Source organism: Sparus aurata, chromosome 14 (assembly GCF_900880675.1).
Source record: "Sparus aurata chromosome 14, fSpaAur1.1, whole genome shotgun sequence".
NCBI classification, from domain to species: Eukaryota; Metazoa; Chordata; class Actinopteri; order Spariformes; family Sparidae; genus Sparus; species Sparus aurata.
In genome coordinates, this window is record NC_044200.1 from 8,769,967 (window position 1) to 8,786,780 (window position 16,814).

The 16,814-nt window shown below is 41.5% G+C and overlaps 1 protein-coding gene and 1 long non-coding RNA gene across 4 annotated transcripts in view; one reads left to right on the top strand and one right to left on the bottom strand.

The window, feature by feature from the left end:
• LOC115595105 (uncharacterized) overlaps positions 1-16,814 on the top strand; it is a 105,804-nt gene that overhangs the window by 60,300 nt on the left and 28,690 nt on the right. The window lies entirely within an intron of this gene.
• LOC115595104 (chemokine-like protein TAFA-2) overlaps positions 1-16,814 on the bottom strand; it is a 67,410-nt gene that overhangs the window by 21,921 nt on the left and 28,675 nt on the right. For all 3 annotated transcript variants that reach the window (XM_030439215.1, XM_030439216.1, XM_030439214.1), the window contains exon 2: positions 2,614-2,717. In XM_030439215.1, coding sequence (XP_030295075.1) covers positions 2,614-2,716 — 103 coding nt within the window. In that variant the 5' untranslated portion in view covers position 2,717. The remainder of the gene's footprint in view (positions 1-2,613; positions 2,718-16,814) is intronic.

Genomic DNA, 16,814 nt, shown 5'->3' on the forward strand with positions numbered 1-16,814 from the left:
CAGCGCTGCCTGCACTCCACCAATTACCTGAGGCTTTGTATTGTCAGTGGGACTCCCGGTGATGAAACATGTGGGTTGGCCTCTACTTGTAATGTTGCTGAGTTGGGGTTTACCAGTGACGACTCAACAACACTTTTAATGAGGCAAGGAGAGACGAGTTTGACTCATACCTCCAAAATGGAGGTTTCAATCCAATAACTCCCCCACTCACTGAGGTGACATGTTACATGTGAAGCTATATAGTGAGGAATTCCTTTCCAAACACCTCACAGGAGAAGTGGCAGAATTCCCTCCACACATTTGTCTTGCGACTCTGATCTCAGTGGTGCAGCAGGTTAAGTGTGTTTTGGATGGAGACACCATGAGCAAAGCAAACAAGCCTCTGAAAGTGCAATTGCTTCCTAAAGGGTTCTGTGAACAGATGGATGGCGGCTCAACACGTTTGTCGATTGTGAAAATGTGTTTGTCTAGAGGTGGAGGAGAGCTTTGGCCTTATTTCGGGACCCTTGGCCCACCTGACGCTGAGCACATGATGGGACAGGGCAAACTGAAATTTGCAGTCGCATAACAAAACGGATTTTGTGATAGTGACCTTTACAGTCAAGATGCTTTCTGTTGCTAATCTAAAACTGCTTATGATTGTCATTTTTAACAACCAGAGCTAGTGTCTTGACTGTGGTCCCGGGATCAGTCAATGCCAGCCAATGCAGGCATGCAAAGCCAGGAGCAACACCAAAGACATGTAGTCCACGATAGATGTTCCTAGCATCGCTGGGAAATTGGAGCAGTTACAGTGGCTGATTGATGTAACACTGCAGTTGCTCTCATGCAAAAAAACAACTAATCAACAAACCAGCTCTGAACCAGCACCAGCCCGGAACCAGCGCTTGGTTCGCTTTGGTCAAAAGGGGGGATCACTGGCTAGAGTTTGTGGACAGGTGCTGGCAAAGGCAAATCTGTTCCTGTGAGGCCATTCCCAGTTTGGTTCTCTTTCTCCTCATCCTCGTCACTAATCTGCTGGCTTCCACTGCACACCGACCTATAAATGAAACCATGAACGCTGACCTCCATGACTACTTGATCTGAAAAAATCAGATCCAAGCACTAAATGTGAATTGAGCACTGACACTTGCAGTGTGGTATACATGGTATAATATGGTGTCTTAACCACACGTTGCTTTTTACTGACATGCGGTCAGCGGCCTCACTTTCTGAACCCTTTGTAGAATGATTTAACAGGAGCAGAAACACCGCCTACAGCTAAACGTTCACTGGTCTTTGGCTGACATTACATTTCTGCAACTTGTTTCTGTTGTTCGATCGGCAGCACTTCACTTGGTAGGATTCCTGTAATTCAAAGCCTTTCCGGTTCCTTATTTCTACTGGAATAAACATCTTATAGGGAAACTCTGATTCTACACATCGGTATCAGTTTACTACTCAGAAGGAGTATGACTCAGCCTGTGAAGAAAAAAAAAAGCAGCTGTCTAATGCCTCTCTGGCTCTGAAGCTTCGTCAGGTCTAAAAAAAAAAAATAATGGCATCCTAGGCTTTTCTCATGCTGAGCTTGTAGAAGGTTTTCTATGGTGAACTAAACCTGCTTTATAAACGGCATGCAGAGCTTGACAGATGTATGCATTTACCAGGCAGGGGTAAGAAAAAACACAAAAGATCATGACTATGATTCATAGTCTATTCTGCCATTTTCAACAGCGAACTCCACTGCATTGATCCTAATAAGCACCACATATGGCCGATACGGCTCTCTCACGGCCGATACTGATATTGATTATTAAAAATCAATGAGACTGTAAGCTGATAAGAATATCATTTCAACTGAAGATGTATATCTATAAATGGGTTCCAAATATATGTTTTAGTCTGAGCAATTTCCTGGGCAAAACTACAGCTGGGCACCGTAGTTTTTAGCACACTATGATAGAATATCAAGATATGCCAAATCCTCATGCCAAGCCGATAGATCCGTTGCCAGCAGCATCTGTCACCAAAACAAACTTGGCCGATGCAGCGGTGTAGACAGGTGTATGGTTAGGTTTGGCTAGGTTTAGGCAAGAAAACTACTTGGTTAGGTTTAGAAAATGTTGTAGTTTGGGTTTAAATAACTACATCGCTTCTGTAACTTTAGCTGCATCAGCTTTACAGTAACTTACGTCACGTTGTGTATGCTAGGTAAGTTATATTAACTCACTGGTGACTTTTTACTCTCCTTTTCCTCACTTGCAGCCGTATTAATAACTACAGCCACTAGAAGCCGAACAAACATAAATAGGGGTCGTAATAAGCTGCTTTAACAGCCGACCTACATGGTTGTTTTACTGATGTGGGAAGGCACAACACAACACATTAGCCAAGCTGCTCACACAATGTACGGTAAGACAGCAATAAAGCAGCAGGATCATGGTAGTCTGCCAGGCAATGTGCTAATAGACTACCATGATCCTGCTGCAATGGCGTCTGGAACTTCTAAAATAGTATACTAGTATAATAGTATACGATACTTAGATCGTGATTCCACGAGATAATGTGGGGATTAGTGAAGACGCTTTAGAGATGAGATATGCCCAGATGTCGATTTAGTTTTAATGTACTCACCTGTAGCGGCTTCCGTTTGTTGGGTCATCTCCCAGACACTGATAACAAGCACCATTACAAGTAGAGCCCCTTTACTTCCGATCTGTGTGTATCGCTCACTCATCCTGGGAAAAGAAAAGAAAGAAGGTGTTGCCATGAGTAGGGAACTTGTTATAGCAGCAGTTTAAACCTACGTCACGTCAACCCATGACATTATTACCATTAGATCAGCAAGAGCTGTGTTTAACATTCGAACACCGGAAAATTGTTTATTTATATCTTGCGTCTTTCAACATCTCTATTAGAATTACACTCTGCCATTTTTTCGGCTGCGTGTGAGGGCTTTTGTGGCACACCGCAGGAAGAGGGCGCTGTTCCGCCGGCTCACAGCACCCGACTTCACAGCAGCTCAGCTCGTCTGAATGCATATTTGCTCTTATCAAGATGGAGATACAGGCTCTTATCCATCTCCCTGCTTTTCAAAACAAACTACAGCTGTGAATGTGCTCTAGATCACTGTCTCCCAAATCCTCTTCCCCTCCTGTGCACCTCCTCCCCGGTCTCCTCCAACAGAAGGCTCTTACAGCAGGAGCGTGAACAGAAGGTGAAGACCCTCTGCGGCCCCAGCAGGCTTCGATAAGTCTCTTTAGGCTGTACAGCAGAGTGGAAGTGAGCGACCTGGGGCCGCGGTGGCTAATCCATCCCTGCACAGTACCTTTTGCTGTGCACTCCCTCTCCCTAATGAAGTGCGAAGGGGCCGAGGCCACACTGCATAAGCCATCTGGCACAGTGTGTTATCACTGACAGACAGCGATCAAATTTCAAACGGGGATGGAGGAGCAGTGCGGTAATTACTGGAAGAGGCACGGTATCGCATGGCGCGAGCGTACAATGTTACAAGCTGCGTTTACGCCTTATTTACCGCCTCCCGCCTCTTATCGGCCGGCTTCATTGACATATAGATTGGCTAAACCTCATTGGGGTTCTCAGATTATTTGTGTAATTAAGTTTATTTTGGCGATGCGAACACGACCTCCCAGTTTCACGCAGGAGAAGAATCGAGTGTTGTGTCAAAATAGCACAGACGGCCATGTTTAGTTTGCCCTCTAAGATTATGAATCAGATGACTATCAACAGGACGTGCAGCCAACGCCACGTGAGAAGTAATGACTCATATTATATGAGCTCCTCACGAACAACTGGTCTGGGTGACTTTTCTGAAGAAAGACATATTGTTCTCTGCCTTTCAGGATGATTGGCTTGTCAGATTGGCACTAAAGTTTCTAATTCCTTTAACATATTGACTTCAAATTAACATTTAACGATGCTTTTCCTTTGTTACTAACTTGAGATAAGCTTGACATTTGAAGGAAACACTCTCTGATAATTGCCTGGCATCCTCGCATTGACAGAAACTTGTAGTTTTGATGTTTGCAAAAAAGAAAAGGGGACCTTTGTGTTTGACCAATATCATTATAACTTGACACAAGTACAGTTTTGAGGTACTTGTACTTTACTAGTAGTTTAATGCTATTCAACAGTTTTACTCCTCTTACTTTATTTGACATCCATCGTTACTAATTACTTTGCAGCTTTACATACAAAATTATCTTATCATAGCTGAGCTTGAATTTAGTTTAGCCCATAAAATATAGTGCATTATTGTAGATCACAGCCCAACACAAAACATTCTCATACCTAAATGACTGAAAAGGTCACTGTTCCCAAAACAACATGACTGTTGCAGCGTACCAACAACAGGCATGTTTGATATTCTTCATACACATCACGGTTTGGGTGGGTTGAAGACAAGAAAACTACGTGGTTAGGTCAGGAAAACATTGTGGTTTCAGTTAAAATAACTACATTACTGATGCAATGTAACTTCAGTTACCTACGTTACGTGTGAAACTGCAGTTGTGTTACATGTCGTCACTTCTCCACATTAGTGCAGCACCCATGCTTGTCCATCAAACCCTAACCTAACCTTTTCCCTATGCAGACTTTTCGCTTCTTATACTACTTCACCTGACTTCCTCCTTTGCTGCTGTAATCATCACTACAGCCACTAGATGTCGCCACCTGACAGGAAATATAAGTATAGTTCACGATGTACCACTTTGACAGTTAATCTATATATACGGTCGTTTTACTGATGAGGACTGGCTGGCCCAGCTTTATATTTAAAAGAATTCAAACTACAGACCATCTTGCAGTGGGATCATACCAGTCCGGTCACACGTGATGATGAAAATATTAATTCCACTCTAATGTTTTTACACTTAATATCCGGCTATGTAGAGCCATTATCCAGTTAGTTTAGCATATCACAAAATCTGGAAATGGCTAGCCTGGCTCCTTCCAAAGGTGAATAAAAAAACAGGCCCAAACCCTGTGAAACCACAACATGAGACTTTTTTTTTTTTTTTTTACAATATATGAATTAAATAAACAGGATATAACATGTTAGTTAGTGGGCTTTAGAGGTGCTGCTAGGCAGATTTTGTTACCTTTGGACAGAAGCAGGAGGTGACAGTCTCCTGTCACAGATAAGTGATGTTCTACATTGACCAGAATGTTCACTGGGCATTCTGGAAATACCTGGACATCACGTCACGAAGCCACTTATCCACAGAAGGAAGAAAACACGGCCAACACCTAAGTGGACCCAACCGATCTATTACGGTTTCATGGTGGAATTATCCATCATCAAAGTGACGTACACCTCCATAGAGGCCAAGATTGCACCCTTCATGACACTTAGCAGCAAATTCAAGATAGCAGAAGAGACGTGAGGACGGAAACTCCCTCAAGTGTTGAGTGTGATAGAGACGTAATGGTGAGGTCTATATATTTGCTCAAATGGACCTCAAATTGTGCAACCTAGTATCTGGGTGCTTGTGTCGAGGTAGTGGGTGGTAATGTTCACCTTCACCGTGGCAGATTTATAGCCGCTGGTTAGCCGCAGAATTGGAGGCTGGGTTGAAATAGCCAGTTGACGTGTGTGTGTGTGTGTGTGTGTGTGTGTGTGTGTGTGTGTGTGTGTGTGTGTGTGTGTGAGAGAGCGTGAGAGTGAGAGAGAAAGAAGGGGTCACTGGTGACAGAGTGCGGGGCACAGCACCACAGCACCATTTGTTGGGTGCTGTCTAAGGGTGCAATTCTATAAATGACATCTCATTGTCCCTGAATGTGCTGTGTTGTCGTTTGCGCGGCGGTGTGCCTGGCAGAGTGAGTCGCTGAAGATTTGTTACAGTTGGAGCTCATTTAACATCTTGACCTTGAAGTGGAGGCGTTCAGTACCTCTGTTATTTAAGTCATCACCGCATTTTCATGAGTCATTTTCTGATTAGCCGCCCTCTTTTCTGCCGATATAACGTAGACCCAGCCGTAAACTTCACAGGAAAATACAATCCTGTCCTTCTAATTTAAAGCTACACGGACTGTGCCTGTGTTGTAGTAGCAATAGATCAAACGACCATGTGTATTGTTCACAGGGTCACTCTGATGAGACCACAGAGAATTATCATTTAGCGCTGCGGTTCCTCTCAGCTCTATGAGGGGTTTTAGCATCTTTAAGCTCATTGTTTTGGTTTATGGCCCACAACCTCACTGTTTTGGTTTCATCAAAAGTAGATTTTGAGAAGCAGCACACAGCTGTTCTGTGCTTTGCTGTAGCAGAGAGGTAAGGATAGCAACTGGTGCAGGTAAAGAGACAAATATTTCCCTCAGGAGGCCAAAGATTTGTGAACATGAGACTTGCATACACCAGGTGGCCAGAAACGCAACAGCATCATGTTAAAAATAACAGACAAATTAAAACCGAAGACCATCTTGAGACCACACCAATCTTCAGGCTATTTCATGTTGACAAAAGGACTGACGGGATGGACAGACGGACAGACAGATATATAAACACTTAGCAAAGTACTCAAAACTGCGTATGTGGTATGTAATTCCAGCTACAACAAGTGTCTCCAGAACAACAAATGTGGGCCAGGGGCATAATTTGGACGTGACCCTACTTGTGGCCCCCCTTGCCCGGACCAAACCCGTCTTCAAACTCCTTCGACCTTTTGATTTACAGTACACACATACTGTGTTTATGGTATGTTTAAAAAGTATTTTTCACAGACAGACATAAAAACACCTGACCAAGTACCCAAAACTGCTTCTCTGGTAGCGCCCCCTACAATGGGTGTCTCCAGGACCACATTTTGGGTAACAAAAATAAGTAAGCAGAGGTTTTTTTCTTAGGACAGAGCCAAGCTAGCTGTTATCCCCGGCTTCAAGTCTTTATGCTAAGCTAGACTCGCCCTTCTCTGAATGCATCTCTGTACTTAATGAACACTCAAAAGTTTGATACTGAGTTCCTAATATCCCAAAGAAAACAAATAGGTGTGTTAAACTATTCCCTTTAGTACAATCAGTGTCAGTATTGTGGGTTTTCTTTGAATATCCACATCAATAGAGGTGATTCTCTAGTTAATGATTCCTTTTGTGAACTACTTAAGGACTGTTAGAAGTTTTATTCATTCGTTTTATACATTTTTGAAAAGTGGAGCTTTTATCGCTTCTGGGGACTTTATACTGCAGGTTGCAACAAAGATTCAAATGGGTGTTTTGGGAAGAAAACAAACTCTGACTTTGAAACTGTCTACAGTGGTTGGGAGTTTTAATTGCGAGTGCATTTTTAGTCTGTAATACTTCATGTATAATGTATACCCCTTTGACAGACAATAGGCCCTGAAGTGAAACACATAACGTATGCAGATGATCGCCACGAGCACGAAATACAAACTGCACATCCAAGTTGAGAGGATGGCAGATGAAAAACAAATACTAATAAACTGAAGCTTAAATGAAAAGTATAATTATGTTCTGATTGTCTGCGGTGCTTTATTTCCCCTTCTGCCAGCAGAGAAAGAAGTTTTCCTTTTTCTGCAGTATATTGCGCGCTACACTTGAGGACACTTTCAAATGCAAATGAACACCTTTATTGAGGAATAATGCATATTCTTTTTTTCCACCGGTGTCACCGCAGTAGTTCTCCTAGATTTGTGTGCTCAAATTTATCCAGAGATTGGACTTTTATCCCTTTGTTATGAGTTGGCTCTGTTGTGAGGCGTATAAGCCTGCGGTGTAGATCATCGGATTTCCTTTTCAAGAGTACAAAGTGAATTTGTTTAAAACTGAATGAGGCAAGAAATCCCTGTCTCTGACCAAAAACTCAAATTGTCTCAGTCGCTTCGTCCTGCCCTCCCACCGCCTCCCACTGCCTCCCCCCTCTCCGCGAAACAAATTGTGTGGCAGCGGACCAATGAGCCTGCTTTAAAAAAGATTCCACCCGAGGCTTGACCTTGGCGAGCGCGAGCACACTTACAGAGGAAGCGTCGTTTATAAAAAGATTCTGACAGTCACTGAGATGAAAACGTCTTATTGTAACAGCCGCGGCGAAATTCCCAGCTCAGTTCAATCAAAGGAAACAGTTGCATTTATATACTGCAGTAAGGCTGCCAACCTCATCCAATGTCCCTGCACCACACACACCTCAGCATACCCGTCAAAGTAACTCGAGATAAATTATGAACTAAGCAAATGGAAATTCCTCACGTATGACTTTTCTATTAATTACAAAATGTATTAATTTTCTTTTACTGTGTTTTCAGTCACATATCCAGGGAGAGCCATTTTTATATCACGTTTTTCTTAACTGCTGTAAAGAAGAAAAGAAAAAAAATCAATGGGAAAGTTTTGACAGGGCAAAGTGCAGCACTACCCAGAGTCTACTTTCACTTTATTGCTGCCGATGGAGAAATAATAACATTTGGTTTACTGTTGCCTAGAGACACACTGAACAACCCCCAGGCTTGACACTATGCCCAATATTTTTTTTCTTCCTCCGGTACTGACAGTGAGACTGAACAATACATCAAAAATGTTTCAGGTTCATGTTCCCTTCTGTTATGTTTCCATCTTCTGCTCCCCGGCGGCCATTTTGGGGCTCTATAACAAGTCATTGGCATGCTAGTTATCAAGTCTAGGAACTATCTTCTTGTCCCAATTCCACATTACATCTAAAGGACACTATACAGAATAACCAGCACTATTTGGGATCGAGTAAAAAGGAGCTTACGCTAATTGCTAATTTCATCAATTTCAAATAATAGAAAACTATAAATATCGAATTTTGAGCAAACTCTTTCTACCCCTCTCCCCTGAACCGTGGTAAAGTTAGCTCCTCAATCCACCTTATTCACACGGCAGCCATTTTCATCCAACAGGGTGGGAGAACGCTGCTAAGGTAATGCAGCTGGGTTCCAGGTTGCAAGTTCTATAAGGAAAGGCAATCTGGCAAAATTGTCAATATGCACCTTCCTAATTGATCAGCAACTAAAAAGATGATGGTTAGCGATAATCCAGAGGCATATTCGGAGGTATTTCAAGCTAAAACAACACATTTGATAGCTTGTTAGCTGATGCTAGCATTCAACAACTTATCAGCTAACATTAGCAATGATGACATCCCATGTGTTTCATTTCCGTGTTTAGCTGAGTGACTCCAAGATGCGCTTTGATATTTCTGAATTAATTAACGCCTTTTCCCAATAGTACAAAACAGTATTAAAACAGTATTGTAGCTTCTTTTAGACAACAGCTAACATTAACATTCCACCACGTACTAGCTAATTTTTTTGTCCATTGGGAACTAACTGATTATCAAACCTGTTGTTTTACCTTGAAATATAATGTGATGTCCATTTGTAACTATCCACTGTCTTTAGAGTTGCTAATCAATCAGGAAGCAGTGAAAATTATTAAAAAATGACAGATAGCTTTCGTTTTTATGACTTGCAACCCTGGAACACAACAGTACAGTGTGATATCTGAGCTTCCCACCCTGTGTGATGTCAGAGGAAAATGGTCGTGTGAATATGGTCAATTTTAATATTTTATTCTGGGTCCAAGGCATCAACACCACGGTAAAAAAAATAAAAAAGAAAAGAAAACATAAACTTATGCAATTATTTAAAAAAATGTTGTGTGGCTTACATCATATTAGCATATTTAGCCTTTCATTGAATTAACCAAGACACAAAACTTGGAACTGAATGGATTCAGAAGTGAGCAAATCAAGCCAGGTTAGCTTTAACATGTGGACATTTGTCTGACTGCTTAATTAGCTTGTTGGTCAGGTAGCTAAGGGTTAATTCAGTTATTCACATTAGTTAACCTTTTGTGAGCTGTTGTGGAGCAGAGACATGAGTGATGAATTTTACTTTGCTATAGTGACCTACATTCTGAAAAAACCTCACGCTTGTTAGCAGTTAGCGCAGACGAACCACAACTTGTCTTTTTCTAACTTGGTTGTCAGGTATAATGAACATTTTTACATTGATTTTCAATGACAGAAATAGAACTGGCTGCTGGCAGATTTGTGACGTGTCTCCAAATGCTATGTTTGTATGCACAGGCAGGTTAGAGCTCAACAAAGATTTAGAATGTATTTAGTTTGACAAGAGCTGGAGCCAGAACGCTGGCACCAGCAGACAGTACATAAAAAGACATTTCTTTACCTAATAGCTTCAATTCTTCAGAGGAAATTAAATGTGAAAGACGGACAAATTCACTGTGTCAAACATCTACAGTATGTATGACATAAATAAGGAAAGATAAGCCTGCATCTAGGCTACTTATACAGTACAGTCATGCTTTATAATAGAGCTCAGATGTAAGAGGAGAGTTGAATATAAATGTGTATTTGTTTGGCAGAAGAGAGCTGAACGTTTTAGTGAAATCAAGGACTGCAAGTAGATCTCCATCCTGACCTCTTTTCTTCTTGTTGTCCCATTTGTGTCAATTATTTTTCTACTGTGATGGGCTTACACAAAGCCACAATACTTTTCATTAGTGAGTGAAGGACTCCGTCGTCCTTGGCCTATTAATGGTAAATGTTATTTCCAAAGGAGAGAAGAAAAACCGGGGAATTCATCCGTCGTCGGCTCTCTGCTGAGGAAGAGCTTTTGTGGTGACTTACTGTAATGCAAACCTTGTATACAGTATACAAACCACCTGTGCAACATTTTAAGAGGTAATGTGTCTTGTACAGTAATGCCGTTTTTTGACAGTGACTGACAATCAGAGGCTTTACTAAATGTTACAAATCAGTTTCCCACAGAGGTTTTACCATCAAGATGGTTGTTGTCAACAGAGAAATGGCCAAACTTTAGAATATAAGAGACAATTTGAAGTCAAATGTAACTCTGAATTCTAAAGCATTCATAGTCTGCAATCTTGTATGTAAAGGTTTTGCATGAACGAATAGACTGGAAAGTTTATGTTCCAACCACGATTGCAAAACACAACCTATAAATACTGTAGGTAAATGTTTTTAAAGGTCCGATATTGGATTAAGTTAGATCTCATGTCTTTACTGATGATAAAGCGGGTGAAGGCGCTATATAAATACTGTGAAAGTATCAAAAGACGCACGCACAGCTTGTATTCAATTTGGTGCCTGCTCAGACCTGTGAGAGCTGACCAATCAGAGCAGGCTTAAAGAAACAGGCAGAGAGAACGGAGGTGACGCAGCAACGGACACTACGAGAAAAATAATGTGTTTTTTTAACGATAAAGCGTGTAAACAAAAAAAAAAATGATATGAAGCCAAAAGTAGGCTGTTAAAGGTGAATAATTATAAGAAGAACTCCGCCGAACTCCCCCCTCCATCCTCTCATTCCACCAGCTTCTCTCCCTTCCTATCAACCCTCACCCGTCCTTCCTAAACCCCCTCATCCCTCAACCCTCGGCCCCTTCCCCCATCATCCCTTCATCCTTCCATCCCCTCCATCCCTCGACCCTTTCCCTCCCAGTATCCAACATGTCATTACGCGTAATAAATTCCTGTTTTCAATCCATACAGCCAGCGTGGTCTTTGTTAGTGAAGATGCAAATTGAGTAGGTATCTCTGCAAAACAATACACAGATAACGACAAAACTGTTGTTTCTTTACTTCACTAAAATGCCTACATATTACACAGCTTTACATTGCTCGACCCCCTCGTGTCCATTATTCTGCACAGTGAGGCTCAAACCTCCAAATGAGGTAGCATTAAGACACGCACATTTCTGAGTGGAGAGGACTTAGTGTCATATTTTTAAGGAATGGTTCTTCTTCCTTGTTTCAGACACGTTAAGGCTTATGAAACATGGCATATTTTTCCATAAATATCCTGCCTGCTAAGCAGCTTTGGTAGTAAACCATAATGTGTTTTACTGCTGTGGAAGTAATCATTTTAAAAGTGTAAGATTCAATTTTCGTTTTTTTTCCTCAATTGGAGGAAGATGCACCCTTGAAATGCTCGAGGCAAGTGTGTAATCCACAGTATCACAGAGATTGCAGGGCGGGCGGAGGCAGGGCGGGTCATAAACCGTAAAAAGCTGGACTTTCCCTCTCTGTCTCTGCAGCTGGATTCGATACAGGGATTACCCCCCTCTCCCTTTCCTTCGCCTCCGTCTCTATCTCACTCTTTACTTGGACCGTGACAGGGACTGTCACCTCGGACGGCTGCAGGCAGCCGATTGCTCCGCCGCCGAGCAAACATCGCTCACTCGCCAAAACACAGATGTTCCCTTCTGACAGTTGAGGAGTGACGCTCTCAACCCTGTCACGCCAAACAAGGGGAGTATGCCCACTCTTTGTCACGCGCGCTGTAAAAGCATCTGCCACAAATCCTGCTCAGTTCACTTCATAAACACAACAAGACAGCTGTCAGCGCCGCGTTGAAGTTGATGTATGAACTTAAGACTATAAAAGGAGGCCCGCTTTAGCACACTGTCCTGACGACTCGCTAATCAAATAATTTTACACCAGCCTGCAGCGGGACCGAAAACCGCTCCGCCGTTTGATTCTCGCCGCAGATTCTCACATAAGGGACTGTAAGTGGCTCAGCTCACTCCTCGGGCCTTCGAGCGCATATCTGATTATTTTTGGATGACAGCTCCGTCAAACATCTACATGCAACCGAATCCTTGTTTCGCCCGTTTTTAAATGGATTTTAGTCGAAACTGTGTCACAGTTCTTATCGAGTCCCTCCACCCCCCACTTACCAATCAAGCTACAAATGAACATTTTTTTTGTTGCTTTTAATTACGCAGTCTTTTCTAATGCTAATGTTTCCCTGCGAAGCTGCAGCATTGAGAACTTTGTGAGATCTGCTTTGGATTTCAGCAAACAAAATGCATCTGATTCCATCCAGTTCTGATCAAAACTGCAAAAAAAAAAAAACACCAAAAAAGTGACACCACGCTGCTTTTTCACTGCTCACGCTGATTATAAAATGTAACCCCGGGGTCAAAACTGATTGGGACGCTTCCAGCTGCGGCGTGAACGGGCGAGGAAAAAGGGCCTTGATTTCAAATTTCACCGAAGACAGAAGCCCGGGGCAGGGCAAATATGAGCGCCGTCACCCGACACTGATGCTGAGTGCCCTTTCAGAGAGTTAACCACCGCAGCGACCTTCCGTAACGACACGTCGAGATGCTATCTGAGAGGCCGCGCTCATCGAAACCGCAACAGCCAAATGGTCCCAACCTTAGTTTTCCCTTTGATCAAAGTGTCCATGCATCAATCTCTCGTGATCCAGCGTGCTATTTCTGGTCCAACCCCACCTTCACACACGGTCCGGCACCAGCGGCCAGTAGCAGCATTCACGGAGATCAGCGCGCCTCTCTAAAACCAGCCTCCTCTTCTTCTTTTTATAGTTATGATCTCATAACACATCAGCCAACTGTTTGCCTCCCTGTAATTACTCTCTTAGCTCAGGCTTTATGAATTATCAATGAGGACAGTTTAAACAAAAAATAAAAATGTTGTCACTGGAGCAAAACTGGGGCAGGACAGATATCAATCATTTTGAGTGTAACTGTACAATTTTGACACACTTTTATTCTGGTTCTACTTTGATCCATTTCAGAGTAAATGTACTTGCTGCATTACAATTATTTGACAGCTATAGTAACTTATTACATTTCAGATTCAAAGTTGCAATATTTAGTTTTAGGGAAGAAATTCTAATGGGAAGAGAAACATTTTCTTTGGTTGATTATAAACAAACTGTCCTTGTTTTCATGACTTAATAAACAAACTGCCCTCAAAGGACTTTGTTAATATTTGCAGGACCCTTCTAAGTAAACACCTTTCTAGCTTCAAAGATTGTTGTGGGGACCTGATCTTACTCTAAGAACAGCTTGTTTATTTGGTTATGGAGATAAATAAATATTTTTCAAATTTGTAATAATACCTCATCAACGTTGTCAATATTATCTATCTGAGTACGAAACTACACAGTGCATCTTTAACAAAAAAATATACAATATTTCCTTGTCACTTATAAACTAAAAGTTGGTTTAGTTACTACAATGTGATGCATTGTTATAGAATATATAACCCAACCTTATCTATAAACTTATTAGATGGTGCTAATTATAACAGTCAAATGCTTGTTAAACAATTAAGCGTCATTTAAAGGCTCACTATGTAGTTTTAATCAGAAGAGAAAGATCTTCATTAAAGAACTACATAAACAGACTCTTTGTTTTCATGACTGAATAAACAAACTGACCTTAAAGGACAACACAGTTTCATACTGTTTTTAATTAGTTTATATGTGGCGGACCCTGCCACCTCTCTAGCTCCAAACAGTGTTATTTACATCTGACAACAGCTTGTTTGTTCAGTTATGGAACAATAGATATTTCTGTGATTGTAATATTACCTCATTATCATTGTAAATAAAAAAAATTCTGAGTTTGAATTGCTTCTACAAAACTACACAATGCCCCTTTAATAACAATCCAATAGTAAAATATAAAATATTTGCCTGCTCAAATATAACCTTTTCTGCATTTTGATATTTTGTACTTTTACTCAAAACAATCATTTCTCAATTTTGGTAAATGTGCTACATTTCTTGCAGACACTTAAATCAAGTGTCATGTTTGTAAAGAGCGGGGTCAGTCTTTGAAGTTTTTCTCCAAAATGTTGATGAATTAAGTCAGATTGTATTCAGAATGTTGCGCGTACTGCAGTATTTTCATGCCGTGCTAATGATATTTTCACTTGAGTATAGGCTCCGAACCTTCTATCACTGTGTGTCCATGTTGTTAACCAATCAGAATGGTGTGTTCTTTGCCGATTTAGAGGCCACTGACAGATTTCTATCAGTGAATAGTTAAAAAAAATGAAAAATAAAAAAAAGTTCAATGATGGTCTACATTATTTTTCAAAAACTTATTCTGCAGTATTTGTACACTGTGGCATTGATATTTAATTAAAAGATCTGAATGAAATGTCAAGATCGTGTGCAAATAAGCACATTTAAAACCGGCAGTGAAAATTCATTTTTGTTGCAGATTTAAAGGCCAAGGACGGTAAAAACTGAATAATGCAAAAACTAGTGATGAATTATCTTCAGATTCAGTGAACAATCTCAATGTCTCATGATGACCAAAACATGTTTAAGAGGTGTAATTTTTTACACTTTGATCTGTGGAACATACCACGCAACAGAGGAACAAACTGCCTCTAAAATCAGGTTTGTTTCCACAGTGAGATGAAAAAGTCAAAAATGAGTGGAAGTGCTCCGGTTCCATCATCCCGAACAGCTTCATGAAGGACGCGCAGGAAATTAAGTCAAGCTGTCAAAACTGCATCAAGGTCCAGAGCAGGTTAAATCACCGACTGGCACTTTTGTCAGCTCTTTTAAAAAATATATCAATGTCACACTGTGGTGTCAGCGAGTCCTCGTGGCCACAGAGTCTCCGTCCTGCGACTGGAAGGACGCGGGTTTGATCCCCCGTGACAGCCCGGTGTCCTTGCGCGAGACGCCGAATCCCTTCTGTCACCGCCGTGGATGAGCGTGTCAGCTCAATGACTGCAGAACAACACGCAGGATAATAAATAAATGATGTATGAGAAATTATATTTATATCCCTGACAGCCAGTCAGGTGTGTGGGAGTCAGCAGGAAGCTCTCCGTCTGATTTAATTTCGGGTTTTGTGGGTCACAATTTCATGCTGTTGCAGTTTCTAATGTGTGTGGATGTTTGATTTGATTAAAGTCAATTGGCGGCGGTGCTCATTGTGTTTGTGTCGTCCCACTGACACCTCAAAGACAGTGATTATTGCTGCATTTGTGGCAGTTACCGGAGTCGTTCCACAGGATAAAAGGGGGGATAACAGGAAGTGGCAATCCGAGCGCCAGTCTCTCTTGCTGTCTCGCGGCTCGGCTGTCAGTTATGTGATAAGCCCGGAGCTGAATCGCGGGGCTTTTTTTTTTTCTGATTTTACATGTTTCAGAATATTAAATGCCATTTTTTCCTTTTGTCCCAGTTTGATAACGGCGGAGAAATTGCATTCCGCATCAGGGGGCAGCGAGGAAAAGGTTCCGTGAAGTCAAATGTGGTGCGAGTTGGCTTTTGAAAAAGTTATTTTTAAAGTGTGCTGTGTGATTTTAGATTGGTTGAGGGACGGACAGGAAATCATGAGGTTTGGTGCTTTATTTTTTACACAAAACACTCTCTTTTTCTATTGCTTTACATCAGCATGTATTAACATTTTAACTTAACAAACCCGTTTTGCACTCCTAAGCAGTATAACTTCTCCTGTGAATACATATTCTATAATGCTACAACAGTCTTTCACTGTATCACTTTTCACCATGTGTGTCCACAGATGGGCTTATAGGCCTAGCTGCTGACAGATCCAATAATGAATGTGCATATCTGGTAACATCTGTATCGTGAAGTGTTACCCTTGACGCTCTTTGAAACATTCCTACACTGTCTTTAGAGACCCCTTCATTGTATTTACACTGACTGTATCGCTGCTACTACTGTTTATATGTGTTTTTTATTTATGATGATTATATATAGATTTCTTTTTATATTTCAACTCTCTCTTTTATGTCACTGTGACTGGCACAGGTGAGCAAACACAAATACAGTGCCGCTTATTGAAACATGTCACTCGGCGTACATGTATAATCCTAATCAGCCATAGAAACCCCGCAGTGTGTCAGAAAGTGGCACTCCACAGCGACACATAGCGAGGTGATCTGGGTCTCTACGTGCTAGCTTACGCACAATATATTTTTCTCATGATGTTGGTCCATAGCGGATGCATCTTACTCATCTCAAATACATATTTGAGGCCTTCGTATCGTA